The sequence below is a fragment of the Protopterus annectens genome, chromosome 7.part0, assembly GCF_019279795.1.
Source record: "Protopterus annectens isolate FY-2018-M chromosome 7.part0, PAN1.0, whole genome shotgun sequence".
Lineage (NCBI taxonomy): Eukaryota > Metazoa > Chordata > Ceratodontiformes > Protopteridae > Protopterus > Protopterus annectens.
In genome coordinates this window covers 650,776,392-650,803,000 of record NC_056739.1, presented here as the reverse complement: position 1 = coordinate 650,803,000, position 26,609 = coordinate 650,776,392, and the positions used below count along the sequence as shown (strand labels likewise).

The 26,609-nt window shown below is 43.6% G+C and overlaps 1 protein-coding gene across 3 annotated transcripts in view; it reads right to left on the bottom strand.

Moving 5' to 3' along the window:
* The window catches only part of HMG20A (high mobility group 20A), a 1,114,809-nt gene that overhangs the window by 378,210 nt on the left and 709,990 nt on the right, over positions 1–26,609 (bottom strand). For all 3 annotated transcript variants that reach the window (XM_044077218.1, XM_044077217.1, XM_044077219.1), the window contains exon 8: positions 22,364–22,579. In XM_044077218.1, the coding sequence (XP_043933153.1) occupies positions 22,364–22,579 (216 nt within the window). The remainder of the gene's footprint in view (positions 1–22,363; positions 22,580–26,609) is intronic.

Sequence of the window (26,609 nt, the reverse complement as noted above, 5' to 3'; positions counted from 1 at the left end):
AATTCTTCTTCCCAGCATCATTTCAGACGCCTCCCACCACGAAGCAGCAATGGTCAAAGATAACAACAACACTAACAACACCGATTTGTAAACCAGGTAGGTCTACTGGACACAGTCCCCTTTTAAGGGCAACCTGGGAGGAATGTCTGGTTAAGTGACTTGCTCAAGATTATACAATAGCCAGATGAGGGCTGATGGAATCCAAACCTGTATAGTTCACAGCCTTAACCAAATGCCAGACACTGTACTGCAAAGCAGTGATCTATACGGGATGGTCTCAATTCTTAATGGTGAAGTGACCTCAGCTTCCTGCCAATAATCTGCTTCAAAATGTATGCTGTGTTTCACAAGTCCTGAATTAATACTCTGAATTTAAAAAGTAGTAATCCTGTATACTACAAAAATCAAAAAAGCCCAACGTAAAAGGCTGCAGCAGCCATCTAGTGACCAACAATTACTATTCTATAGCACACATTAACTGTCCCAGGATACTGGTTAGTGTGTGGCTGAATCATGTATTAATTCAATCACCGAAATACTCAGCATCCAGAGGCTATATTGATTCAACCACATAACGGTACACTGGTGACAGCAATGCCATGTTTTTCTTTTACTAAGAGCAAAATGATTATGAAAGTAAAAAAGTTGCTGCCATGGCACTCTTGTGAACAAAATTTACAGGACAGCAGAACACCATGATTTTTCTGAGATGCTGGTTATTGAGAGTCTGAATGCTTTAGTGATTCAAGCGAGCAAAGTATAACATCCAGAGCCTTTACTAATTCAACAATCAAAGCCACACTTGTGAAAGTAATGCCAATTCTTTAATAAAAAAATGATGCATGTTGCTTCTGCATTATTTTTTGAAGCATGTAGAGTCGCTCACTTTGTCCCTAAGTGCTAGTTTATTAAAAAGTCAGTTGCTGTATTCATTCAACCATGCCAAGTGCAGCATGGGGTGGAGGCATTAAAATGTACCATCTAGAGACTATATTCATTATAATATGCAAATGTGGCTAGTAAACAAGACTGTCAGAGAAGCAACATACACAATTATGATCTTGATCTATTACTACAGCAGAAAACACACAACATAGGGTTATGATTCAGATGTCATCACACAGTGCTTTTCTCTGACACCAGAAAGTGAGACATAGCCAAATAAAGGAAAGAGGAACACTGTCTTATTTTACAATAACTAAAAAGATCACTGCACAGTGTCTACACGTGGATGTGGGAGGTCACCTTCTTGCTCAACAGTTCAAATTTGTTTGAACAATAAAATGATTTCTTTGAAATGGAAGGAGCAAAGCATTATGGTCAAGCAGCATCAACAAGCACTGCTCTCTGAAAAAAAAACAGAACTAACACACACTGAACTCTTCGATGTTCATCGTGTTTCACTGTTGCAGTCATCATATTTGGGTTATCTCCCTGCAGGTAGCCCTCAGCCAGCCTGAATACCAGAGCCTTGGATTCCTGCGTTGGATGCTCTCTCTTCTTCCATGACATCAGGTCGTCAGGGGTATAAAACATTTAGCCGATGCCATTACATCAGTCTTTCTTGCCGTGCGGTGCCCGAAGCTGAAGCAGTTCACAAGTGCTAGTCGGTTGACTCCTGAACTTTTCGTTTTTGAGTTTCAGAACCGAAGTCTTCATGAAAAGATAACTACCCCATTGGGGATTCTTTTTCTTGCTCCAACTGATGTCAGTAAAAGTTAACAATTGTCTTACCTGTGGAAAGCAAATACCTCATATTTTCATTCGTACTGCATTCCCTGCTTGGGCCCATACCACGACGTACATCGCTATCAGTTTTGTGCCTTGTTCAATCCCCGAACTATTCATTGTCGGGCTATTTTTGCAGCAAATTATTTTGGTACTCGGTATCAGTACTCCGAACTGGCTTCGTTAAGCCATCCGACTACCGATCTTCCGAAAAAATGTAAAGATAAAGACAGAGACAGGCCGCATAGGTCCAAAACTGCCGCCAACGCTTCTGTTAAGCTAGTTGCCAGTCCGCCGGTACTCAGTGAGGAGCTTTTGCAGTCCCTGATACCCGCCACTTCAGTTTTGCAGGCCTCAACTGAGACCCATTCGTAGTCCGGTATGCCGCAAAATGCTTTTTGACTATAGAACCTGCGGATGTCTCTACCTTGGATGGGTCCAGAGCCGCTGTGCAGGCTCCGGCTTCTGAGGGTGCAGTCAGGCCTACAGATTTGCATGTTAAACCGATGCCATGTTCTTCATCTAGGCCTAAAACTCGCTCCACGCCTAGAAAACCGATGTCCAAACTGCATGCTCAGGACCATATGCCTAAAAAACAAATGCTTAGAATGGCTGAAGACCTTATTACTTTATTTATTTATTATTTATTTATTTGAAGCTTGTTTGCCAGGATAATCCACTGGACCGAATGAGCCCATTTTCAATGGAGTCCTGGGGAGAAAAGCTCCAAAGATACAATATCAAAAATATCAAAAATACAAATAAAAATAAAGTAAATTATAATAGGTAGAACATAACATCTACTGTTTGATAAGTATCACAGTAGTACATATAAGCACAAGATAGTATTAAGAAAAACAGGAAAAGCAACAGAACAGCAAATACAAGAATAACAAATAAGTTTACAATTTTTAATTTCTATATTCACTAATAAATGTAAAGAGAGAAAGTATTAGTTAAGATTCTAGTTAGTAGGTGTGCACAGATAGTATTTACATAAGTGGTTAACTATAGTAAGAGTGTTCCTATGGAAGGGAAGGGATTGTAGATTAAGGAGTGTGTAGTAGCTGGAGGAATTATGCAGGGTGGGTACAGAAGCATTCTCAGAGAGAAGATAGGTGTGAATGGAGGAGAGATTTAAAGATAGGAAGGCTGCTGGTAGTACGGATATGTGATGGGAGGGAGCTCCAGAGGCGGGCCAGGGCAAAGGAAAGTAAGAGTTTACCTGCTGGACGGGTAGGTTTATGGAGTTCAAGTAGGTTCTGAGAGCTGGTTCTAAGGGGTCTATTAGGACGGTGCATGGTGAAGGCTGAGGAGAGAGAGAGGCAGAGTGAGGGCTTAAAGATGAGCTTATGAGCTTGAGTTAGTTGAGTGTAGGAAAGATCATTTGGGAGCTCTAGCCAATTCAGTTTGTGGAGGGCAGTACAGTGGTGGGAGGAGGATCTATGGCCAGAGGCGAATTTAGCGATTTTGTTGTAGCAGGAAGAAAGTTTTGTTTTGGTAGAGGATTTAAGGTTGGTTAGTAGTGGGGCACCATATAGTAGAGAGGGGATGAGGTGTGTGGTAGACAGGAGGAATCTGGTAGATGGGGAGAGATGTGCCGGTAGAACATACCAAGTTTCTGATGTGTTTTTTTAATGTTTGTTTGTATGTGGGAATCAAATGTGAGCTGATTATCAATGAGAGCTCCTAGCAGTTTGGATTAGCACTTAGCACTTTAATTAGGGGAAGCCACCCCTACTCCTCTAAGAGACCTAGAACTGACTTTCCTTCTGATTCTTCTGACTGTGAATCTGATTCTTCTGTTCCTTCTGATTACCAGGATTTGCCCTTGTCTACCTATGAAGATTCTGATGCAGAGGACTCCATTCCCTCTGCTTCTCCTCCAGAAGATTTTTCTTTTGTTGAAACCTTGCACACTCTTAGGGAGCATTTCTGCTGGAAAAGCCAAGATTATTCTGATTCCAAAAAGAGGCTTAGGGAATTTTTACTCCTTCCTCAACACAGCTCTTTAGCTATCCCTCCTCTTCTGGACATTGTAGATGATACTTTCTTGGAATCTAGCCTTTTCCCCAGACACTTTACCTCCAGCTCCCAGAAAACCTGACAGGGACTACAGAGTACCTGACTCTCACAAGTTACTTTTCAAGAATCCTACTGCAGATCCAGAGACCATTTCCCAAGGACCAAAAGGCATTAAGGCTACTGCTGCCAAAAACCCTACCCCCACTGATAGAGATCCTAGAGCCTTGGACAGATGGGGTAAGAAAGTATATATTTCTGCCACTTTGGCCATTAGGGCTTTAAATTGCCAGTTTCATATGTTAAAGTACCAGCAGCATATCATGGGACTACTTAAACAGAAAATGATGTTGATTCCTGACTGCGATGAACACAAAAGGATTACAGGATTTAATGCTTTCTGCTGAACAAGTTGGTAAACATACTTTGCAATGTGGTTTTGACTCTAGAAGCATCTTGCAGGGCTGCTGTCACTGGGTCTGTACTTAAAAGGCATGCTTGGCTTAAGAAGCAAGCAAAACTTGCCAGGTCATGTTAAAACTAAATTAATGGATGCTCCCTTAAACCAAGACCGCCTGTTTGGCAACAAAGCAGAATGAGTTCTTAAAAGGATGGAGGAAAAAGCTATATCTATGCAAACTGTTAAAGATTTCCTTCAAGTACAGCCTCCCAGATTCAGTAGACATTGGCCTTCTAAGAACTGGTCCTTTCCAGTTTTTTCCAGGCCCTCTTAGACCAAACCCAGGAACAGCAGACCACCTAGGTTACAGTCTCAGACTGCGCACAGGTCTAAGCAGTGGGGGGGCTCCCACTTCCAAAGAAGGGAGCAGTAAAATGGCACAATGACTTAACCTTAACCCTCCCAAGTCCTGCTCAACTGCCTGCTCCCTTAGGAGGAAAGCTCGCCTTGCATGCAAAAAACTGGGAACTCATTACCCAGGACAAATGGGTTTTGAATATAGTTTACCAAGGATACAGATTCCAATTCCACTCCCTACCAACCCCAAACGGTTGGCCAGACCTACCCACAAATCAGTGGGCAAAGGCCCAACAGCAAGTAATCTCCCTTCTAAGTATCAAGGCTATTCAACCTGTCCCAGCAGAACAAAGGGGACAAGGTTTTTATTCAAGACTTTTCCTGGTACCCAGAAAAGACCGCTTCTGGCATCCTATGCTGGACCTCTCTATTCTGAACACTTTTCTGGTAATCACAAAATTCAATATGCTAACACTTCAACAGCTGCTTCCTATGCTAGGCAAAGATGCCTGGTTGGCAACCTTAGACTTAAAGGAAGCTTACTTGCACATTCCAATAAGGGAATCTTGCAGAAAATACCTACGCTTCAGGACACACTCCCTGCACTATCAGTTCTCTGCACTAGATTTAAAAGAAGCATACCTGCACATCCCAATCAGGAAATCTTGCAAAAGACACCTACTGTTCAAAGCAGGATACACGCACTATCAGTTCTCTGCACTTCCCTTTAGCTTATCTACTGCGCCCAGGGTATTCACAAAGTGTCTAGCTCCAGCCACTGCATTTTGCAGGCAAAGAACTATTCAAATATACCCATACTTGGACGATTGTCTGATTCAGGCAGAAAGCCAGGACTTTCTATTGCATCATCTGGCATTTGTAAAGAAACTTCTAACCTCTCTGGGGTACACCATAAATGAAAAGAAATCTCACCTGGTTCCCTGCCAACAGATTATATTCCTGGGAGCAAGCTTGAACACAACTTCCCAGATGGCTTTCCTCACTCCAGAGAAACAAGTTTATCTGACAACCTACTTCAAACTATTGGCCACAAAGACCCAGCTATCTGCAAGGAAAATTCTGCAGGCCCTGGGGTTCATGGCCTCTTGCATACTACTAATTCCATATGCAATACTGCATATGAGGAAACTACAATGGTATCTAAAAAGCCTATGGTGTCAACATTCTCAGGACCTGGAATCAATGATTCCTATCATTCCTTGTATAAAGACAGAGTTCCTTTGGTGGGCAGAGGCCTGCTACCACAACAAGGGGCTCCCTTTCACTCTACCCCCTGCCGCCCAAACCCTAACAGATGCATCAGACTATGCATGGGGGGCTCACTTGGCAGGGCAGTGCATTCAGGGCAAATGGAACCAGAGACAGATACACCTGCATATCAACCAAAAAGAAATGTTAGCTGTACAGAATTCCTTGACAGCCTTCAAAGACCACATTCTTCCAGGACATCTACTGATATAGACAGACAACACCACAGCTATGTCGTACATAAACAAGCAGGGGGGAACGCACTCGTACCTTCTCTGCAGACTAGCCACGGGTCTGTGGAACACAGCCCTGAGCTTCCAAGTGCGTCTACAAGCTCAATTCCTGCCAGGCAAGCTAAATTCACTGGCAGAAGACTTAAGCAGAAATCTCATGGACCCACATGAATGGAAACTGGAACCAGAAATATTCAACCTCTTGAGGAACAAATGGGGGACTCCAGAGATAGACCTCTTTGCCTCCCCTCAGAGCTACCAATTGGACAAATTCTGCACAAGGACTCCCCACACTCAAGCTTGGAAAGTGGATGCCTTGTCCTTTACCTGGGAAAACCTCTTGGTTTATGCCTTTCCCCCTATGCCTCTCCTGTCGAAGGTTATGCTAAAGGTCAAACAGGACACGCCAAGGACAATACTGATTGCACCAGACTGGCCACGCCAGCACTGGTACCCCCTCTTGCGCAGTATGACACTGCTGGAACCATGGCATCTGCCTCAGACCCCCTCCCTGCTGTCCCAGCAGCAGGGCCAGATTCTGCACCCTCAGCTTCAAACCATAAACCTTGCAGCCTGGCTTATTCCTTGAACTCCCCAATAGCATCCCTTAGTAAGCAGGTGCTGGATGTCATTCTGGAGGCCAGGAGGCCTAGTACTAGAAAATCTTATGCTGAAAAGTGGAAAAGATACTGTTCCTGGAGCTGGACTCAGGGGATGGGCACAATGGTGCCCAGCTTACCTCATGTTCTTCATTACTTACCAGAAATGCTTCACAAGGGCCTATCCTTCTCGTCAATTAAAATTCATGCCTTTGCCATTTCAGCTCATTATAATACAGAGCCACCACTGTTCTCTCACCCTCTGCTAAAACAATTCCTTAGAGGGGCTAAAAATTTAAGACCTCCCCAGGGGAGCCCCTACACCAGCCTGGGACCACAACTTTGTATTGGAAAAGCTCACTCTCCCTCCTTTTGAACCAGCTGCAATAGCAGAGTTGAAATTCCTTTCTCGGAAAACAGCATTCCTTCTAGCCATCACTTCAGCAAGAAGAGTGTCTGAATTACAGGCCCCCATGGCAGTGGAACCCTTCATTATCTTCCATGCAGACAGGGTTTCCCTCAGGACCAATCCTTCCTTTATGCCCAAGGTGGTGTCTAGTGTGGCCCTTAGTCAGTCCATTCACTTGCCTATTTTCTTTCCTAATCCACAAAACAAAGGAGAATGAATACTGCACTCTCTAGACGTGTACATACAACTTAGATTCTATTTGGACAGGGCTAAGCCTCTCAGAAAATCTAAACAGCTGCTAGTTGGCTTTGCTGCAGGGGCAGAGGGGAAGGCCATTTCAAAGCAAACCATTTCCAAATAGATAGTCCACTGCATCTACTTCTGCTACAAGCACTATGGAAAACCTACCACAGGGGATAAGATCCCATTCCACCTGGGCTGCATCTAGCTCTGCAACTTTTCTCAGAGGAGTCCCTACCAGGGATATCCTAGAAGCTGCTACCTGGAGCTCAGTACATACCTTCACCAAGCATCACCACATGCCTATTTTTTCTAAATCCAGAGCTGGGTTTGCCACTGCAGTTTTGCAGGGCTTAATAGCTGGCCCTAATGCTCTCTAACTTCCTCCTCCCTTCCTTAGCTTTGGGAATTAACCCAAATGTGATGACTGCAACAGTGAAACAAGAAGAACATAATACAGTTGTGTACACTTACCATAAATGTAGATGTTAAGAGTGTATTCACTGTTGCAGTCCTGGTTACCCTCCCTCCAGCCCCCTGACTTCTCTTGGCTCTACCTTTCCATCTTGTTTGGTATATTTAAGCTTTCTGGTGTATTTGCTTTTTGTTGGAGGTGTACCTTAGCATATAATTGCTTCCCATTGTGGAGGTACCTGACATCTGGGGCAAGAAAAACTGATGTAATGGCGTTGGCTGCATGTTTTATACCCCCGACGACCTGACGTCATGGAAAAAGGGACAGCATCTGATGCAGGAATCCAAGACTCTGGTATTCAGGCCGGCTGAGGGCTACCTGCAGGCAGATAACCCAAATGTGATGACTGCAACAGTGAATACACTCGAACATCTGTGTTTATGGTAAGTGTACACAACTGTACTTTTTAATGTACATGACTGGAAATCCCATTCAATACAGTGTTTTTACTTACTTGATACTTGTTAACTGGGTAGGTCCAAAGGCTATTTTCAGCCACGACTCAGGCTAATCAGGGAAAAACATTACAAGGGAGCAAACCAAATAACTCCAATAGTACAGAAAAAAGTACATATTACACAAAAACAAAGCATAATGAGACTATATACACTACAGTAGATTATAAGAAGTTATGTTTTCATGTGGATGTGACAGTACTGTGGCCACCTTAACTGTCCAGTGATGCTGGTCTTTTTAAGACTGACTGCTGTTACTCCATAAATGTAATCATATAAAACGGGAGCACTAGGGAATATACTAGTGCTACCCCCAACGTGCAAAGTGAAAGGAGGAGCACTAGGGAACACATTAATGTTACCCAGTGACTGTAACTATAAAAATGAGAACACTGGGAAGCACATTAATGTTACCCCATAAATGCAACTGTAAATATGAGCACTGGAGAACATGTTAATGTTACCCCATAAATGTAACTAAAAACCAAGGAACACTGAGGGACACGTTAATTTTACCCCATAAATGCAACTATAAAAACAGGGAACACTGGGGTACAAAATGAAACATCTGTGGTCTTAACATGTTCTTTGATATCTGACAATGAGAAGTAATAGTCAACTATAAAGAGGAGGAATATTTCACTTTATTTACATATCTTCAAGTACCATTTGGTGCAATTTTTACATGTGGATGTAGAACTTACTTCTTGTTCTGCAGTTCATTTGTTTTACATGGAAACATTTTCTTGAAAAAAACATGACCATGGAGAAGTAACATATAACATTATGGTGCTGACCATACGGAAGTAATGTACAAAATATATAAATGAACAGAACTCTCAAAGTTGTAAAAACCAAAATAATCATAACTAAAAACAACCAAAAATGGGAGAACAAAGTGAAAATACCAATAAATCTTTAATGATTAAGTGCTTTCGATTTGACAGGTCTTCCTCAGAACAAGCTAAATGAATCAAACTAACTTCTGAAATACACACCCTAAATTACATGACCAATTAAATAATATGTACTGAATCCACAACTTTAAAATAGAATACAAAGATAAATAAAATTATATTTAAGAATCCTTTTATAATAGACAAATACTACATCTACTTATCTAAACTTATTAATTTTAACATTCCTGTTAAGAACCATCTTATAAATTCACATTACTATTCAATCCTGGTGTATTATAAGCATTAAATAAAGACTGCCACATTAACTCCTTAAATTCCAATTCTCCTTCTTTGCTACCATTAAAATCATTAGAAACATTATCTAAAAACAAAAACTTCTTAAAATGTTTGCAGTAGAATGTTTTCCTATAGCATTGTCCACATTTTTAATCTTAACCTCATAATGATGCTCATACACCCTTTTCCTCAATTCCCTACTAGTTTTTCCTATATAGAATGACTCATGGGCTAAACACACTACATATTTAGATGCACAAGCGAAGAATCAGAGTAATGTACACTTCATTCAATTCTTATATTTACAAAATGCGGGCTTTCTGGCATATATCTACTATGACAACTATGAAATGTATATAGTCCTGTATTTTACTTATACCCACATATCCATATTTTTCCATATGTTTTTGATGTTGCTGCCCTTTTTATTAATAAATAATGATTGTGCTCCTACTGCTTTAATGATGTCTTCACTGACACCCAAAATTCTCCAGTTGTTTTAAATGACTTTTTTATAGCTTCACTGTCCAAGGAAAAAATTAACGGCATGGACGTGGACAAATTTTCATTATTACAATACTGGAGCTTACTCTCTTCAGTGTTATATAAAAAAGTACAGTTCTGTACACTTACCATAAATGTAGATGTTCGAGTGTATTCACTGTTGCAGTCATCACACTTGGGGTTATCCCGCCAGGGGTAGCCCTCAGTTGGCCTGAATACCAGAGGTTTAGTATTTCTGCGTTGGTTGCTGTCGCTCCAGGACTGACGTCAGGTCATCAGTGGTATAAAATCAGACAGCCGATGCCATTACATCAGTTTTTCTTGCCCCATCTGTCAGGAGCCCCCAAATAGGGAGCTAGGTTATGGTGGAAGAACACCACCAGTAGAAAGTGAATACCAAAAATTCCCTGTAAGGAGTGAGGGAGAGAGAGAGGGAGACAAGAGGGATGGAGGGTGGGAAACCAGGACTGCAACAGTGAATACACTCGAACATCAACATTTATGCTAAGTGTACACAACTGTACTATGTTCTTCGTGTTTCACTGTTGCAGTCATCACACTTGGGTTGATTCCCAAGCTGTAGAAAAGAGTGGAGGCAGTCAAGAAGACTGGGGGCCGGCTAGGATGCCCTGCAAGACTGCAGATGCAAAGCCTGCCCTGGATTTAGAGAAGATAGGCAGGTGGTAATGCTTGATGAAGGTATGAACAGAAGTCCATGTTGCAGCCTCCAGGATGTTCCTGGTGGGGACCCCTCTGAGAAAAGCTGCAGAAGTGCCCTGGTGGAATGCATACTGACCCCCTTAGGGGGCGATTTCCCATGGTGTTTGTAGCAGAAATAGATGCAGTGTGCTATCCATTTGTAGATTGTTTGGATATGGCCTTGCCCTCTGCCCCTGCTGCAAAGCTGACTAGCAACTGGTCAGTTTTCCTAAAAGATTTAGTTCTGTCCAGGTAGAATCTGAGCTGTCTGTGCACATCTAGAGAATGAAGAATTCTTTCCCCTTGTTTTCTGGGTTAGGGAAAAAGGTGGGCAAATGAATTGATTGGTTGAGACCCACACTGGACACCACTTTAGAAATGAAAGTTGACTTAGTCCTGAGGGAGACCCTGTCAGCATGGAAAATGATGAAGGGCTCTACAGCCATGAGTGCTTGTAGCTCTGAAACTCTTCTAACTGAAGTGATGGCCACAAGCAAGGCTGTTTTCCAAAGAAGAATTTTAACTCTGCTGAAGCTGCAGGCTCAAAGGGGGGGGGGGGGGGTGAGTTTTTCCAATACAAAGTTAAGGTCCCAAGCTAGGATAGGAGTGCTTCTGGGTGGCCTTAAATTGTTAGCCCCTCTTAGGAACTGTTTGTTGAGAGGGTGTGAGAAGAAAGGTGGCTCTGTGCTGTAATGAGCAGAGATGGGAGATGCATGAATTTTAACAGAAGAGAAGGATAGGCCCCAGTGTAGTAAGTCTGCTAAGTAATCCAGGATGAGAGGTAGGGAGGGCTGTGCTGTTTCAGCTCCTTTAGCCTGGATCCAGGTGCAAACCTTTTTTCACTTGTCAGCATAGGATTTTCTAGTGCTGGGACATCTGGCCTCATGCATAACATCCAGGACTTGTTTGCTTAGGCTGGCAGCTGGAGGAGATGTCAGGGAATAAAAGCCAGGCTGCCAGGTTCGGGGTCAGCAATTGTGAATGCATGAATTCTCCATTATTGTGTGTCAGGAGTGTTGGGATCCGAGGTAGCTGCCATGGTAGCAGGGATGACAGGCTGTGCAGCAGTGGGTACCACTGCTGGGGTGGCCAGACTGGGGCAATCAAGATTGCCCTTGATTTTTCCTCCCTTATTTTGAGCAGTACCCTTGAAATTAGTGGTAGAGGGGGAAATGTATAGATCGAGAGGTTTACCCATTGGAAGGATAGAGCAGCCACTTTCCAGGCCTTGCTGTGAGGTTCCCTGGTGCAGAATTTGCTGAGCTGGTGATTGTTGTGGGAGGCAAAGTGGTCCATCTTCGGGGTGTCCCACTTCTGGGTTACAAGGTTGAAGGTTCTGTGGTCTAGCTGCTACTCGTGTGGGTCTAGCAGGTTTCTGCTTAAGTTGTCTGCCAGAGAGTTTAGGGAGCTGGCAGGAATTGTGCTAGCAGGTGAATTTGCATGGCTTAAGCCGTGTGCCAAAGGGTCATGGTGAGACTGCAGAAAGGGTAAGAGTGAGTTCCTTCCAGCTTGTTGATATACCACATCACTGTGGTGTTGTCTGTTTGATCACTAGAGGCCCCGGGGAGAGTAGGAGTCTGAAAGCTGTCAGGGTGTGCTGAACAGCTAGCATCTCTTTTTGATTGATGTGCAGATGTATTTGATTTTCTCCAATGGCCCTGAATGCTCCTGCCATCCAGAAGTGCACCCCAGGCATAATCTGAGGAGTCTGTGGTGATGGTCTGGGCGGCATGGGGTTGTGAGAAGGTAAGACCCTTGTTGTGGTTGTATGCTGCTGCCCACCAAAGAAAATCTTTCCTTAGACAGTTTCCAGGTCTTGAGAGTTTTGACACCAAAGGCAATTTAGGTTCCACTGTAGTTTCCTCATATGCAGTCTGGCATATGGAATGAGTAGAATGCAGGAGGCCATGAACCCTAGAGCTTGCAGGATTTTTCTTGCAGATAACTGGGTTCTGGTGGCTAGTTAAGAGAAGTAGCCTGTCAAGTAGACTTGTTTTTCTGGAGTAAGGAATGTCATCTGGGATGCTGTGTCCAGGCTTACTCCCAGGAATACAATTTTTTTGAGTGGGGACTAGTTTTGATTTCTTTTCGTTTACAGTCTACCCCAGGAAGGTCAGTAGGTCCTTTACAAAGGTCAGGTGCTGTAACAGCTTTTCCTGTCTGCCTGAATCAGGCAGTTGTCTAAGTAGGGGTAAATCTGAATTTTTCTTTGTCTGCAAAAAGCAATGGCTGGAGCCAGGCATTTTCTGAAAACTCTGGGAGCAAGTGGATAAGCCAAAGGGGAAGTGCAGAGAACTGAAAGGGCATAGATTCAGCCCTGAAATGTAGATATTTCCTGCAAGATTCCCTGACTGGGATGTGTAGTAGACCTCTTTTAGGTCTAGGGTGGCTAACCAAGCATCCTTGGAAAGCATAGGAAGAAGCTGCTGGAGGGTGAGCATTTTGAATTTTGGTATCACCAGGAACAGGGGCGGCTCGTGGCATAGGGCTGCCGGACTGCAGCCCCCTCAAAAAGAAAGAAAGAAAGAAAAAGAAATGAAAAATAAAAAAAAATATTTTTTTAAAATTCGCGGACTTCGCATGCAGACCGAGTCCGCTTATCGGTCTATGCGCATGCTCAAGGTAGAATCCGGCCCCCATAGGGGACACAAGGAAGCGTCTGTGCACTTTTACAGTGCACAGACCACGCCAAGATTATGGGGCGCGTCCGGACTGCAAGAGGAGCAGCAGGGACTCGGGACAGTGCCTTAGGGATCTCGTCGGCGTCGGGAAGGAGCATGTGGATCTCATGGTCTTCAGTATTGCCTTGGGAAGGATGTATGTCAGACGTTAACTCTGGATGTATTCAGGTAAGGTGCCTTTCAATTTACAATGTTTATTTTTCTTTTTATTTGTGTGTATGGTGCTTGTGCTTTACTGGAGTTTAGTTTGTGTATGGTGCTTGTGCTTTACTGGAGTTTAGTTTGTGTATGGTGCTTGTGCTTTACTGGAGTTTAGTTTGTGTATGGTGCTTGTGCTTTACTGGAGTGTGTGTGTGTGTGTGTGTGTGTGTGTGTCTGTGTGTGTGTCTGTGTGTGTGTGTGTGTGTGTGTGTGTGTGTGTGAAAATGCCCCAGGTGCTTATGGTGGTGTGGTAGGGAATGCCTCAGGCTTGAACCCTGTACCCTGTATGCAGGTGTTAAAGACTTGAGTTCCCTACCCACCACCATTAATAAAATTTCAGATTTTTACCTCATATTTGATCTGATCTGTTCCTCATAATATCTGTGGTTTGTAAATGTTGCAATGCTTGATATTTGATGGTGTAGTAGTAGCATTGTTGCCTCACAGCTGCAGGTTCTTGGGTTTGATTCTTGGCTGGGGTTCCTTCTTTGTGGGGTCTGTATCTTCTCCCTGTGTTTGTGTGGGTTTGCTTTTGTGCCTCCCATGTTACAAAGACATGTCTGCATTATTTCTTCCTGGGCCTCCTGAAAATTTGTTTATTTGTTCCAAGTCAGACTGTCCTGATTAAAATGTTAAATAAAATTGATAGGCATTTGAATTTCAGACTTAAGGGTTTCTGAATGTTTAATTCCCTATTTGATGGTGCAGTGGTAGTATTGATGGTGCAGTGGTAGTATTGTTGCCTCACAGCTATAGGTTTTCTGGTTTGATTCTTGGTTGGGGTGGCTTCTGTGTGGAGTCTGCATCTCCTGCCTGTGTTTGTGTGGGTTTGCTCTGGTGCCCTGCCATTTTACAAAGATGTGTCTGCAGTTTTAATCCCTGCGTCTCTGCTGAAAATTGTTTTGTTCTGTCCGCAGTAAATTTGACAGGCATTTGAATTTCAGACTTCAGGTTTCTGAATGTTTAATTCCTTGCAGATTTGATGGTGCAGTGGTAGTATTGTTGCCTCACAGCTATAGGTTTTCTGGTTTGATTCTTGGTTGGGGTGGCTTCTGTGTGAGTCTGCATCTCCTGCCTGTGTTTGTGTGGATTTGCTCTGGTGCCCTGCCATTTTACAAAGATGTGTCTGCAGTTTTAATCCCTGCCTCTGCTGAAAATTGTTTTTGTTCTGTCAAATTTCAGACTTCAGGTTTCTGAATGTTTAATTCCTTGCAGATTTGATGGTGCAGTGGTAGTATTGTTGCCTCACAGCTATAGGTTTTCTGGTTTGATTCTTGGTTGGGGTGGCTTCTGTCTGCATCTCCTGCCTGTGTTTGTGTGGATTTGCTCTGGTGCCCTGCCATTTTGCAAAGATGTGTCTGCAGTTTTAATCCCTCGTCTCTGCTGAAAATTGTTTTTGTTCTGTCCGCAGTAAATTTGACAGGCATTTGAATTTCAGACTTCAGGTTTCTGAATGTTTAATTCCTTGCAGATTTGATGGTGCAGTGGTAGTATTGTTGCCTCACAGCTATAGGTTTTCTGGTTTGATTCTTGGTTTGTACAAAATATATAAATGAACAGAACTCTCAAAGTTGTAAAAACCAAAATAATCATAACTAAAAACAACCAAAAATGGGAGAACAAAGTGAAAATACCAATAAATCTTTAATGATTAAGTGCTTTCGATTTGACAGGTCTTCCTCAGAACAAGCTAAATGAATCAAACTAACTTCTTAAATACACACCCTAAATTACATGACCAATTAAATAATATGTACTGAATCCACAACTTTAAAATAGAATACAAAGATAAATAAAATTATATTTAAGAATCCTTTTATAATAGACAAATACTACATCTACTTATCTAAACTTATTAATTTTAACATTCCTGTTAAGAACCATCTTATAAATTCACATTACTATTCAATCCTGGTGTATTATAAGCATTAAATAAAGACTGCCACATTAACTCCTTAAATTCCAATTCTCCTTCTTTGCTACCATTAAAATCATTAGAAACATTATCTAAAAACAAAAACTTCTTAAAATGTTTGCTATAGAATGTTTTCCTATAGCATTGTCCACATTTTTAATCTTAACCTCATAATGATGCTCATACACCCTTTTCCTCAATTCCCTACTAGTTTTTCCTATATAGAATGACTCATGGGCTAAACACACTACATATTTAGATGCACAAGCGAAGAATCAGAGTAATGTACACTTCATTCAATTCTTATATTTACAAAATGCGGGCTTTCTGGCATATATCTACTATGACAACTATGAAATGTATATAGTCCTGTCTTTTACTTATACCCACATATCCATATTTTTCCATATGTTTTGATGTTGCTGCCCTTTTATTAATAAATAATGATTGTGCTCCTACTGCTTTAATGATGTCTTCACTGACACCCAAAATTCTCCAGTTGTTTTAAATGACTTTTTTATAGCTTCACTGTCCAAGGAAAAAATTAACGGCATGGACGTGGACAAATTTTCATTATTACAATACTGGAGCTTACTCTCTTCAGTGTTATATAAAAAAGTACAGTTCTGTACACTTACCATAAATGTAGATGTTCGAGTGTATTCACTGTTGCAGTCATCACACTTGGGGTTATCCCGCCAGGGGTAGCCCTCAGTTGGCCTGAATACCAGAGGTTTAGTATTTCTGCGTTGGTTGCTGTCGCTCCAGGACTGACGTCAGGTCATCAGTGGTATAAAATCAGACAGCCGATGCCATTACATCAGTTTTTCTTGCCCCATCTGTCAGGAGCCCCCAAATAGGGAGCTAAGTTATGGTGGAAGAACACCACCAGTAGAAAGTGAATACCAAAAATTCCCTGTAAGGAGTGAGGAAGAGAGAGAGGGAGACAAGAGGGATGGAGGGTGGGAAACCAGGACTGCAACAGTGAATACACTCGAACATCAACATTTATGCTAAGTGTACACAACTGTACTATGTTCTTCATGTTTCACTGTTGCAGTCATCACACTTGGGTTGATTCCCAAGCTGTAGAAAAGAGTGGAGGCAGTCAAGAAGACTGGGGGCCGGCTAGGATGCCCTGCAAGACTGCAGATGCAAAGCCTGCCCTGGATTTAGAGAAGATAGGCAGGTGGTAATGCTTGATGAAGGTATGAACAGAAGTCCATGTTGCAGCCTCCAGGATGTTCCTGGTGGGGACCCCTCTGAGAAAAGCTGCAGAAGTGCCCTGGTGGAATGCATACTGACCCCCTTAGGGGGCGATTTCCCATGGTGTTTGTAGCAGAAATAGATGCAGTGTGCTATCCATTTGTAGATTGTTTGGATATGGCCTTGCCCTCTGCCCCTTCTGCAAAGCTGACTAGCAACTGGTCAGTTTTCCTAAAAGATTTAGTTCTGTCCAGGTAGAATCTGAGCTGTCTGTGCACATCTAGAGAATGCAGAATTCTTTCCCCTTGTTTTCTGGGTTAGGGAAAAAGGTGGGCAAATGAATTGATTGGTTGAGACCCACACTGGACACCACTTTAGAAATGAAAGTTGACTTAGTCCTGAGGGAGACCCTGTCAGCATGGAAAATGATGAAGGGCTCTACAGCCATGAGTGCTTGTAGCTCTGAAACTCTTCTAACTGAAGTGATGGCCACAAGCAAGGCTGTTTTCCAAGCGAAGAATTTTAACTCTGCTGAAGCTGCAGGCTCAAAGGGGGGGGGGGGGGTAGGGTGAGTTTTTCCAATACAAAGTTAAGGTCCCAAGCTAGGATAGGAGTGCTTCTGGGTGGCCTTAAATTGTTAGCCCCTCTTAGGAACTGTTTGTTGAGAGGGTGTGAGAAGAAAGGTGGCTCTGTGCTGTAATGAGCAGAGATGGGAGATGCATGAATTTTAACAGAAGAGAAGGATAGGCCCCAGTGTAGTAAGTCTGCTAAGTAATCCAGGATGAGAGGTAGGGAGGGCTGTGCTGTTTCAGCTCCTTTAGCCTGGATCCAGGTGCAAACCTTTTTTCACTTGTCAGCATAGGATTTTCTAGTGCTGGGACATCTGGCCTCATGCATAACATCCAGGACTTGTTTGCTTAGGCTGGCAGCTGGAGGAGATGTCAGGGAATAAAAGCCAGGCTGCCAGGTTCGGGGTCAGCAATTGTGAATGCATGAATTCTCCATTATTGTGTGTCAGGAGTGTTGGGATCCGAGGTAGCTGCCATGGTAGCAGGGATGACAGGCTGTGCAGCAGTGGGTACCACTGCTGGGGTGGCCAGACTGGGGCAATCAAGATTGCCCTTGATTTTTCCTCCCTTATTTTGAGCAGTACCCTTGAAATTAGTGGTAGAGGGGGAAATGTATAGATCGAGAGGTTTACCCATTGGAAGGATAGAGCAGCCACTTTCCAGGCCTTGCTGTGAGGTTCCCTGGTGCAGAATTTGCTGAGCTGGTGATTGTTGTGGGAGGCAAAGTGGTCCATCTTCGGGGTGTCCCACTTCTGGGTTACAAGGTTGAAGGTTCTGTGGTCTAGCTGCTACTGTGGGTCTAGCAGGTTTCTGCTTAAGTTGTCTGCCAGAGAGTTTAGGGAGCTGGCAGGAATTGTGCTAGCAGGTGAATTTGCATGGCTTAAGCCGTGTGCCAAAGGGTCATGGTGAGACTGCAGAAAGGGTAAGAGTGAGTTCCTTCCAGCTTGTTGATATACCACATCACTGTGGTGTTGTCTGTTTGATCACTAGAGGCCCCGGGGAGAGTAGGAGTCTGAAAGCTGTCAGGGTGTGCTGAACAGCTAGCATCTCTTTTTGATTGATGTGCAGATGTATTTGATTTTCTCCAATGGCCCTGAATGCTCCTGCCATCCAGAAGTGCACCCCAGGCATAATCTGAGGAGTCTGTGGTGATGGTCTGGGCGGCATGGGGTTGTGAGAAGGTAAGACCCTTGTTGTGGTTGTATGCTGCTGCCCACCAAAGAAAATCTTTCCTTAGACAGTTTCCAGGTCTTGAGAGTTTTGACACCAAAGGCAATTTAGGTTCCACTGTAGTTTCCTCATATGCAGTCTGGCATATGGAATGAGTAGAATGCAGGAGGCCATGAACCCTAGAGCTTGCAGGATTTTTCTTGCAGATAACTGGGTTCTGGTGGCTAGTTAAGAGAAGTAGCCTGTCAAGTAGACTTGTTTTTCTGGAGTAAGGAATGTCATCTGGGATGCTGTGTCCAGGCTTACTCCCAGGAATACAATTTTTTTGAGTGGGGACTAGTTTTGATTTATTTTCGTTTACAGTCTACCCCAGGAAGGTCAGTAGGTCCTTTACAAAGGTTAGGTGCTGTAACAGCTTTTCCTGTCTGCCTGAATCAGGCAGTTGTCTAAGTAGGGGTAAATCTGAATTTTTCTTTGTCTGCAAAAAGCAATGGCTGGAGCCAGGCATTTTCTGAAAACTCTGGGAGCAAGTGGATAAGCCAAAGGGGAAGTGCAGAGAACTGAAAGGGCATAGATTCAGCCCTGAAACGTAGATATTTCCTGCAAGATTCCCTGACTGGGATGTGTAGTAGACCTCTTTTAGGTCTAGGGTGGCTAACCAAGCATCCTTGGAAAGCATAGGAAGAAGCTGCTGGAGGGTGAGCATTTTGAATTTTGGTATCACCAGGAAGGTGTTTAGAATTGATAGATCGAGGACTGGGCGCCAGGTGCCCTCTTTACTGGGTACCAGGAAAAGCCTGGAATAGAAACCTTGGCCTATCTGATCTGCAGGAATAGGCTGTATTGTCTTCATGGAGAGCAGGGAATGGACTTATTTTCTGGCCTCTGCCCACTGGTTTGGAGAAATATCTCGGAACCCTTTTGGGGTTGGCTGAGTGTGGAAATAAAATGTGTATCCCTGGGACACTATGTTGAGGACCCATCGGTCGTTGGTAATAGAGGCCCAGTTGTTTGCATGGGATGAGAGTTTTCCTCCTAGGGGCACAAGTAGGTGGGCAGAGGTAAGGGGTGGAGGTTTAGAGTCATTGTGAGTTATTTCCATAAGGGGGTGGCTTAGCACTCTCTGGTTTTGAAGTGGAGGAACTCCATTGCTTAGATCTCTGCATTCCCTGCGACTGCTGTCGGGGGGGTGGGGGGGTGGGGTCTGCTTGCCCTAGGTCTTGGCTGAGCTGGCCTGGAGGGAGCCAGAAAGGACCAGTGTTTGGAGAGGCAATGCCTACTGAACCCTCAGAGTCTGGACCTGTAAGAAGTCTTTAACTGTCTGCATAGATTTAGCTTTGTCTTCCATCTTTTTTAAGACCTCTTCTGTCTTGGTGCCAAACAAATTGTCTTTGAGCAATGGTGCGTCCAATAGTTTTGATGTGACATGGTCTGGCAAGGTCTGTTCCTTAAGCCAAGCATGCCTTCTAAGTACAGAACCAGTGACTGCTGCCCTGCAAGATACTTCTATGGCGTCAAAGCCACATTGCAAGGTGTCTTTAGTAACTTGGCTTGCAGAATGCATAAGCTCTTGTAATTCTTTATTTTCTGCACAAGCAGGAAAGGTAGATATTTTTGTTTGAGGAGTTCCATGGTATGTTGCTGGTATTTCAGCATGGGGAACTGACAATTTAGTGTTCTAAAAGCAAGAGTTGCAGAGGTGTATACTTTTTTACTCCATCTGTCTAAAGCTCGGGAATCCCTGTCAGAGAAGGTGGGATCTTTAGCTGTGGTTGCTTTAATTCCTTTAGGTTCCTGGGAGATGACCTCTGGGTCAGCAGTAGGATTTTTGAAAAGGAATTTGTGTGAGTCAGGGACTCTAATACCTGTCAGGTTTCCTGGGAGCAAGAAGAAGGGTGTCAGGAGTCAAACTGGATTCCATAAAGACATCATCCACAACATCCAAGACAGGAGGAATGGCTAATGGTCTGTGCTGTGGTAAATCTAAGAATTCCCTGAGTCGCTTTTTGGACTGAGGATAGTCCTGACATTCCCATTGGAAATGCTCCCTTAAAGTATGTAGGGTTTCACCAAATGAAAAATCCTCTGTAGGAGAGGCAGAAGGAATGGATTCCTCTGCATCTAAATCCTCATAAGCAGAAAGGGGTTGCATGTCTTCATATTCAGAAACCTCAGAGTCATCGGACTCCTGGTCAGATAAAACTGCTGGGGACAAGTATCTTTTTCTTTTGGAAGGGGTAGGCTGACTTCCCCTAATAAGCATGATAAGGTCTTCTGCGATTTTAAGTATTTAAGATTGAGGCATGGAAGCAGGTGCATGTGCTTGGGTCGTTGTTTTTTTAGGCATAGTTTGTACCCTGGGCCTTAGAAACTCTGTAGTTTTAGAAAGAACTGAAGGCGCGAAAAAAGTCGTCAGTTTGTGTCGAGTATCATTAATGCGAAGAACTTCCTCGGAAGCCAGTGCCTGCTCAGCGGCTCTGGACATCCGCAGGATCCTTAGTCAAAGAAGAGTCTCGCCGGATACCGGACTCCAAATGGTTCTCTGTAGCGGCCTGCGAATCCACAGAAGCGGGCATCAGGGGCTGTGAAAACGTGTCACTGAGGACCGGAGAACTGATGACTAGCTTAACGGAAGTGTCGTCGGCAGTTTTGGACCTGTGCAGTCTTGCCTCTGTTTTTATCCTTACTTTTTTTGGAAGATCGGTAGTCGGATGGCTTACCAAAGCCATATCAGAATACAGTGACCGAGAGCGAAAATATTTAGCTACAATAAGGGCCCGACGACATATAGTTCTGGCATTGAACGAAGTACAAAAATGACAGTGAGGTACGTCATGGACTGGGCCTAAACATGTGACGCAGTAAGAATGGAAGTCTCGGTGTGGTATTTGCACAGGAGAGACAATTAACTTTTTCTGACATCGGTTAGAGCAAAAATAAAAAAAAGGATCCCCAATGGTGTACTTAGCTTTAGAAGACTTCAACTTCAATTTGGAAAATAACTCAGGTAGTGGCTGACCGGCACTTGTGCAAACTGCTTCTGCTTCGGGTTCCTCGGCAAGAAAGACTGATGTAATGTTGTCGGCTGTCCGATTTTATACGAATGACGACCTGATGTCAGTCTTGGAGCGACACAACCGACGCAGAAATACTAAGGCTCTGGTATTCGGGCTAGCTGAGGGCTAACCCCTGGCAGGATAATCCAAAGTGTGATGACTGCAACAGTGAAACATGAAGAACATCAATAGTTCAAAGACAAATATTTGATTTTTCTGAAGTGTTATGCCAAAAAGATTTGAATAAATTGAAGTGCTATGCAGAGATGAGGCTACATATGAGTGATCTTACTTCATAATAAATATCTCAACCTGGGAAATTTGTGAATCTGTACTACTGCTTTAATAAATATTACAATGTATCAGAGATGGACAACATAGGTGAAGCAGCCACTTACACTGCTGAACATTCTGACAGGGTTCAAATCCTGCTCCAATTCCCACAACATTTACCACCATAGTGCAAGATAACCAGTGACTTCATCTGAGTGCAATAAGTGAAGTAAATACAGGATATTACTCCTCTGGTATGCTAATAGTTCAAAGGTATTACACAACAGTGGTCAATGACAAATTGCATAAGCACTGCAGGCATATTAAAAATGTAATACTACCAAACTCTGAATCAAAAGATATACATACATATATATCCATACAAAAAATATCTATAAAGCTGTAAACTGATTTGCAACACACTCACTAAGTTTTGATTTGTTTTCTTTACAGGCTTCTAAATACTATTACAGCCATGAATGTACTGAACAACAAAATGAATTATAAGTGTTCAGTATTCATATAAATGCAACATCTGTGAACCAAGACATTCAAAGCAAAACAGCTGCAGCATAAAAGGGGTAGTTATTCACAGTGCAAGGATGATTCTTATACCAATATTTGGCACTTGAGAACTACTAATCTACATTATACCATGTGGCATACCTATGTTGGCAGAAGGTAATTATGAGTTTGCAGACCTTACCTGGGAGGGGAATGTTCAAGAAACTGCTAGCCAGGGCCTGCCGCACAGTCTCCAAGTGCTGTTGTAGAAGAGCATTTCTGTTACGTTCCTGCATCATGTCTACCTCCAGCTTCTCTACTGCAGTTCTCATGCTTTCTACATGCTTCTGGAGGGCTGCATTACGTTCCTCATACTCCATATTGGTTTTCCGCAGCTGTCTCAATTCTGCCTCCCGGGCTATTAGTAAGAGAAGTAGAAAAACATGAAAGTGATTTTATGTTTGTCACTCTTCAGTACTGACACCAACAGAAAAAAGTACAGTTTTGTACCTACCATAAATGTAGATGTCCGAGAGACATGCAACTGCAGTCATAACATGTGGGTTGTCCTGCCTCAGGCAGCCCTCGGTCGGCCGGATTCCAAAGTCTGGGTCCGACGTTGGCTGATGTCGCATTTCTCTCTGACGTCAGAGCGGCTGGAGTACATAAGCATCAGCCGACGCCATTTTCTTCAGTGTTTCTTGCCCCAGATGCCAGGTGCCCTCCAAGGAAGGCTGTAATCAAATTGGAAGACAAAAACAGGATTCCAAACAAATAAATGAGCAATGAAACAAATACACCATAACAGATATCCCCAGCTAAGACTAACAGGGATAGGAGTGGACCCTAGGCATAGAGGGGTATGGAGGGAGGGAAAACCCGACTGCAGTTGCATGTCTCTCGGACATCTACATTTATGGTAGGTACAAAACTGTACTATGTCCTTCAAGAATGTAACTGCAGTCATAACATGTGGGTAGAATACCATAGCTTAGCTGGAGGAGGAGGTATGCTCTAGGAAAGAGATGGTGTGGCAATCAAACCCTGCAGGACTGCCGAAGCAAAGCCTGCTCTGGATCTGGAGTATAGAGGGAGATTGTAGTGTTTGGAGAATGTATGCATGGAGCTCCATGTAGCAGCTTCTAGAATGTCCTTGGTAGGCACCCCTCTTAAGAATGCTGTAGAGGTGGCTGTAGCTCTGGTGGAATGAGATCTGACATTGGCTGGAACGGTCTTTCCATGAAAGGAATAACAGAATCTGATGCCATGTCCAATCCATTTAGAAATAGTCTGTTTTGAAATTGCTTTTCCTTGGACTGCAGGGGCGTAAGCTACAAAAAGTTGTTCAGACTTCCTACTGGCCTTTGTTCTGTCCAGGTAGCATCGAAGTTGTCTGTGGATGTCCAAGGTATGCAACAGTCTTTCCCCCTTATTCTCAGGATTGGGGAAGAAAGCAGGCAGATGAATGGCTTGATTTAAAGAAACCCTAGATACCACCTTTGGCATAAAAGTAGGGTTGGTCCTTAATGAAACCCTGTCTCTATGAAAAATAATAAAGGGTGGTATTGCCATTAGGGCCTGTAGCTCCGAAACCCTTCTTGCTGAGGTAATTGCCAACAGGAAAGCTGTCTTCCATGAGAGAAATTGCAAGTCAACTGAAGCTGCTGGCTCAAATGGAGGTAGAGTCAGTTTTTCTAAGACAAAATTGAAGTCCCAGGCTGGCACTGGGGCCTTTCTTGGTGGCTTAATGTTCTTGATTCCCCTGAGGAATTGTCTTAGTAAGGGGTGAGAGAAAACAGGAGGATCAGTATTGTATCTAGCTGAAATAGCAGATGCATGTATCTTTATGGAAGAATATGAGAGCCGTTCTTTAACATATCTGCCAAATATTCCAAGATGAGTGGGATGTTCTACAATGATGCATCATGTCCCTTGCTGGTATTCCAATTGCTGAATCTTTTCCACTTTGCTAAGTAAACCTTTCTGGTGGATGGTCTTCGAGCCTCTGTTAGTATCCGCTGAACTTCCTTGGAGAGAGATAAGCTGAAGCTATTTATGGGATCTCCCAGGCTGTTAGCTGCAGTGTCTGAAGATTTGGATGCAGTGTTTCGAAATTGTGTTGAGTCAAAAGTAGAGGCCACTGGGGAAGGGCCCACCTCCTGGTGTGACATATGCTCCGTAGTAGTGGGTACCAATGTTGTCTTGGCCAATCCGGAGCTATTATGATTCCCTTGGGCTTCTCTGCTTTGATCTTTAGTAATACTGAGGCCATCAGTGGCAGAGGTGGAAATGCATAGATTGCTAGGGAGTTCCAGTTGAATGAGAGGGCATCTATTTTCCAAGCTTTTGGATGGTATGACCTTGTGCAAAATTTCGGTAGAAGATGGTTGAGGTGAGAGGCAAATAGGTCCACTTCTGGCTTGCCCCATGTCGAAGTGAGTTGTCTGAAGGCCTTCGGATGTAACCTCCACTCGTGTGGATCTGTGAAATTCCTGCTTAGACTGTCCGCCAACACATTGTCTTTTCCTGGGACAAACTGGGATTGTAACTGGATGTTTAGGCTCAGTGATTTCTCCCAAAGCTGCATTGTCAGTCTGCAAAGGGGGTAAGAGTGTGTGTCCCCCTGCTTGTTTATGTACCACATCACAGTGGTGTTGTCTGTCCGTATTATTAAATGGCCTTGCTGGAGTTGGTGTTGAAAAGCCTCGATGGCATGCATTACTGCCAGCATTTCCTTTTGGTTTATATGCAGATGTGTTTCCTTTGGAGACCATTGCCCTTGTATACACCTGCCTTCCATGTGTGCCCCCCATCCAAGGTCTGAGGCGTCTGTAGTCATGGTCTGTGTTATCTGTGGTTTTTTGAATGACATACCTGTGTTTTCCTGGCTTGCCGAGGCCCACCATAGGAATTCCTTTTGTAGGCATGGAATGAGTGGTATGATTGTCTCCAAGTTGTTGCTGTGTTGAGACCAAATGCTTTTCAGGTACCATTGAAGCTTTCTCATGTGTAGTTTTGCTAATGGAACCAGTAGAATGCAGGATGCCATGTAACCCAGGGCCTGTAGGAATCTCCTTGCAGTCATCTGGGTGAGTTTTGCTAAACCTTTGAAGTAACAAGTTAACTTCTCTTGCTTGTCTTCTGTCAGGTAAGATCTGAGAGGCTGTGTCTAGTTTGGCTCCTAAGAAGATTATTTGCTGGGATGGCTGCAGTCTTGACTTTTGGAAGTTGACTGTGTATCCCAGAGCTTGAAGTAATCGTATGACATAATCCAGGTGTTTTGTCAACATCAATTTGTCATCCGCTTGTATGAGGCAGTCGTCCAGGTATGGATAAATTTGTATACCCTGGAGCCTGCAATGAGCAATTACTGAAGCCAGGCATTTTGTAAATACTCTGGGCGCAGTAGATAAGCCAAATGGCAATGCTGAGAATTGATAATGCTCTGGCCCTGCAAGAAATCTGAGGTATCTTCTGCAGCTGTGTCTGATAGGGACATGCAGGTATGCCTCCTTGAGGTCCAGAGTAATCAGCCACGACTCCTTGCCCAGCATGGGAAGGAGTTGCTGTAGAGTCAGCATTTTGAACTTTGGTACTATGAGAAAGGTGTTTAATGCGGACAAGTCCAGTATTGGTCTCCATTGAGATTCTTTTCTTGGAACAAGGAACAGTCTTGAGTAAAACCCCTGGTCTTGTTCTTGTTGTGGAACTCTTTCTATTGCTTTCATTCGAGTCAGCAGAGTGATTTGCTTGATAGCCTCTGCCCTCTGATTTTGTGGTAGGTTTGGCATGCCTTGTTTTCTTGGTAAGGTGTGAAAATGAAACCTGTACCCTCGGTCTATAATGTCCAAAATCCATTTGTCCTTTGTCAGTCTGTGCCAGTTTTCTGTAAACAGAGATAATTTCCCGCCCAAGGGAGCTTCTAATTGTTCCCTGGTAGGCGGTAGTAGAGGAAAGTCATTGAGTTTGTGGTTGTTGGGCAGGTGAATCCCCTGCGTCACTTCTTTGGTTTCCTGGCTGCCATTGTCGTCCCCTGTAGGGGCCTCTGTATTGGCCTCTTCCTCGGCCACGTCTGTTCTTACCCCTTTGAAACTTTTCTGGATTAGGAAAGGGCCAGTTTTTTGAAGGCCAATTCCTGCTGAATCTGGGGGGTTGAACCTGGAGGAAATCTTTCACAGTCTGAACTGATTTTGCTTTTTCTTCGATGGTCTTTAACACATCCTTAGCATTTGCGCCAAAAGCTTGTTCTTTTCCAAAGGTGCATCCAGAAGTTTTGCTTTAACATGATCTGGTAGAGGTTGATCTTTTAACCAAGCATGTCTACGAATCACTGCCCCTGTCATAGCTGCCCTACATGAAGCTTCCAGTGCATCATATCCACACTGCAGGAAGTGATTGCTTACTTGCTGAGTGTTATGTACAGCTTCCTGCAAAGTCTTCCTGTCTAA